We start from the raw sequence: 2,529 nt of genomic DNA, 5'->3' as shown, positions 1-2,529 counted from the left end.
ATATATATAAAATAAAAAAAAATTAACTTCTGTCCCAACAGCGTTATCAACTTTTTATAATTTCTAATAGATATGGACAAATTTCCTAAGCAAATTCTTCAAGTATATCCATTCAGCTTTACAACTAGCTACCTGGTACAGACAGCAGTTTCCTTAAAGGAATAAAATTATAAATACCTCAAACAAAAATACCTCTCTCAGAAATGAATCTTGTCTTCCTGAGAGATTACTTTTAAGATAGGAAAAAAAAAAAAATTAGAGGATAAAATTACTACAGCTAAGTAAGAATACCATATTTTCAAAGCTAGATAAACATTTCCAGTAAAAACATTCTAAGTTCTTTTTATAACATTAATTTCATATACCTGAAACTTTACTTCTCTGCATTTATCTTTCACATAGTTTCCTGGGTCTGTATATATTTTTATGGAAAACATGTTCATTTAAAATATTCAATTTTGCCAAAACAAAGCTCCCTTATCATGACATACGTACAGCTTTTTCCTGTATGTGAAATAAAATAGAAGTACAGACAGAAAACTTGTTGGTGTTACTTTCTAAAACCACCACTGCCTGGCTGCTGTAACAGAGTGATGGATCATAATGGTCTAAGAAGGAAGTTTCCAGAACATTCCTCCAGTATCAGCCCTCTTCTGACATTCCTTTGCTCTAAACAATTTAGCCTTAGCAATAATACACTTATACTTGAAAAGATAAGGGCCTATAGGGGATTGACTCTGAGATAAGGCAGATGTCTTCTATTAAAAATCAAATTAATTAGCCTCATTCTCTCACACTGTTTACAAAAATGTCCTCTGATTAAGAAAAACTGCCTGCTTGAAACCTAACTGCTCTTTGATGGTCAAACACAATGAAATCTAAAAAGGATTATTTGGTACCTGGAAATTGGAGAAGCTAAGAAAAGTATCACTCAATGATTTAATTATTTGTGTATTTTGTTAAAAGGCCCCTGGTGATTCTGAAATGACCCTCATTCTCATGTAGAATCTATCCTACATGAATACTATTTCTACGCTATTGCAGAGAAAACCCATGTCATATTATCTGTCAGTTTGTATAAATGCATTAACATGCCATTTCTTTGACAAAGTAAGGGTCAATTAGCTTGAATATTTCTCACTTTTTCCTTTCAAAGGAAAAATAAAGCCAAATTAAAGGAATGTATCATACTGTCATGAAGTAAGGATGGCGAGATTACATCTCACATACTTTGGACATGTTATCAGGAGAAGGACATCACGCTTGGTAAAGCAGAGGGCCAGCGAAAAAGAGGAAGACCCTCAACAAGACGGACTGACACACTGGCTCAACACTGGGCTCAAGCATAACAATAATTGTTGAGGATGGCGCAGGACCAGCTAGTGTTGTTCTGTTGTACAAAGGGTTGCTATGAGCTGGAACCGACTCAACAGCACCTAACAACATCATACTGTCAACATGTTCACGTGTAACTACAATTTCTAAAAATAATGTAGCACTATGCTGAAATATCTAGGCAGTAGACATCTCTAGGGTTCCTACCCAGCTTACAACACCACTCCTTACTCTGAAACCAGCCCCATAAATCCCTAACTACCATGTATTTGCTGCATGATCCTGCTTCCCTGGCCAAAGCTGATGGTAAGAAGGTGCAACTCATTTATCATAGCAAACCAAACAGAATCTCTCTCCTAGGAACTGGACATAGAGGTAACATAGAGCTAGGCATTAAGCTGGCTGATTAGACTGAGATTAAAACTGTGGGGTGAATAGAGAAACAAGAGCTAGCTGACAAGAGAGAATAAAATAGACACACAAAGCAAACAAGACAAAAGATAGAAGAGTTCCCACTTCTAGTCATGCCTCGAGGCCCAGCTACATTCTGACTCCTTGGTTTCTCTGAAACCCATTTATTTTGGTACAATTCTCTTTAATTGCTCAACGCTACATACAGTTAAGTTTCTAGTACTTAAAACCAAAAGTCTTAGCCAATGTAACCCACCTTCACCTTCTTCATCCTCTTCACCTTCTTCCTCTTCATCCTCCTCTTCCTCCTCAGGGATACTGTCTACTGTATGACGATCGTCCTCATCCTCATCTTCCTCCTCCTCTACATCCACATCATCTTCATCATCATCTCCTTCTTCCTGCTGTTCCTCTTCTACTTCTCCTTCATCAGAATACTGACCTTCCTGGGGAACAGAATTCCGATCAGGAGAAATGGGCTCAAAGTAATCTTCTCTATGAGGAGCATCCTCTTCCTTGTCACCTGACACTGAAAAATTGAGATTTAAGGCACAAATTATTTTAATGGTTTTAATAAAACATGGCAGCCAAGATTGGACAGTGCAACTACTTAATGACATACTGAACAATTTAGCTCAAAAATCCCCTTAAGGACCATGGTCTCAGGGAACATCTAGCTCAATTGGCATGATACAGCTTATAAAGACAATGCTCTACATTCTACCTTGGTGAGTAGTGTTTGGGGTCTTAAAAGCCTGTGAGCGGCCATCTAAGATACTCCAC

The 2,529-nt window shown here is 37.4% G+C and overlaps 1 protein-coding gene across 2 annotated transcripts in view; it reads right to left on the bottom strand.

Moving 5' to 3' along the window:
- VIRMA (vir like m6A methyltransferase associated) overlaps positions 1–2,529 on the bottom strand; it is a 65,920-nt gene that overhangs the window by 43,332 nt on the left and 20,059 nt on the right. For both annotated transcript variants that reach the window (XM_023726074.1, XM_004370769.3), the window contains exon 7: positions 2,003–2,275. In XM_023726074.1, the coding sequence (XP_023581842.1) occupies positions 2,003–2,275 (273 nt within the window). The remainder of the gene's footprint in view (positions 1–2,002; positions 2,276–2,529) is intronic.

Source organism: Trichechus manatus, unplaced genomic scaffold (assembly GCF_000243295.1).
Source record: "Trichechus manatus latirostris isolate Lorelei unplaced genomic scaffold, TriManLat1.0 scaffold00009, whole genome shotgun sequence".
Lineage (NCBI taxonomy): Eukaryota > Metazoa > Chordata > Mammalia > Sirenia > Trichechidae > Trichechus > Trichechus manatus.
This window is presented reverse-complemented; position numbering and strand designations above follow the sequence as displayed.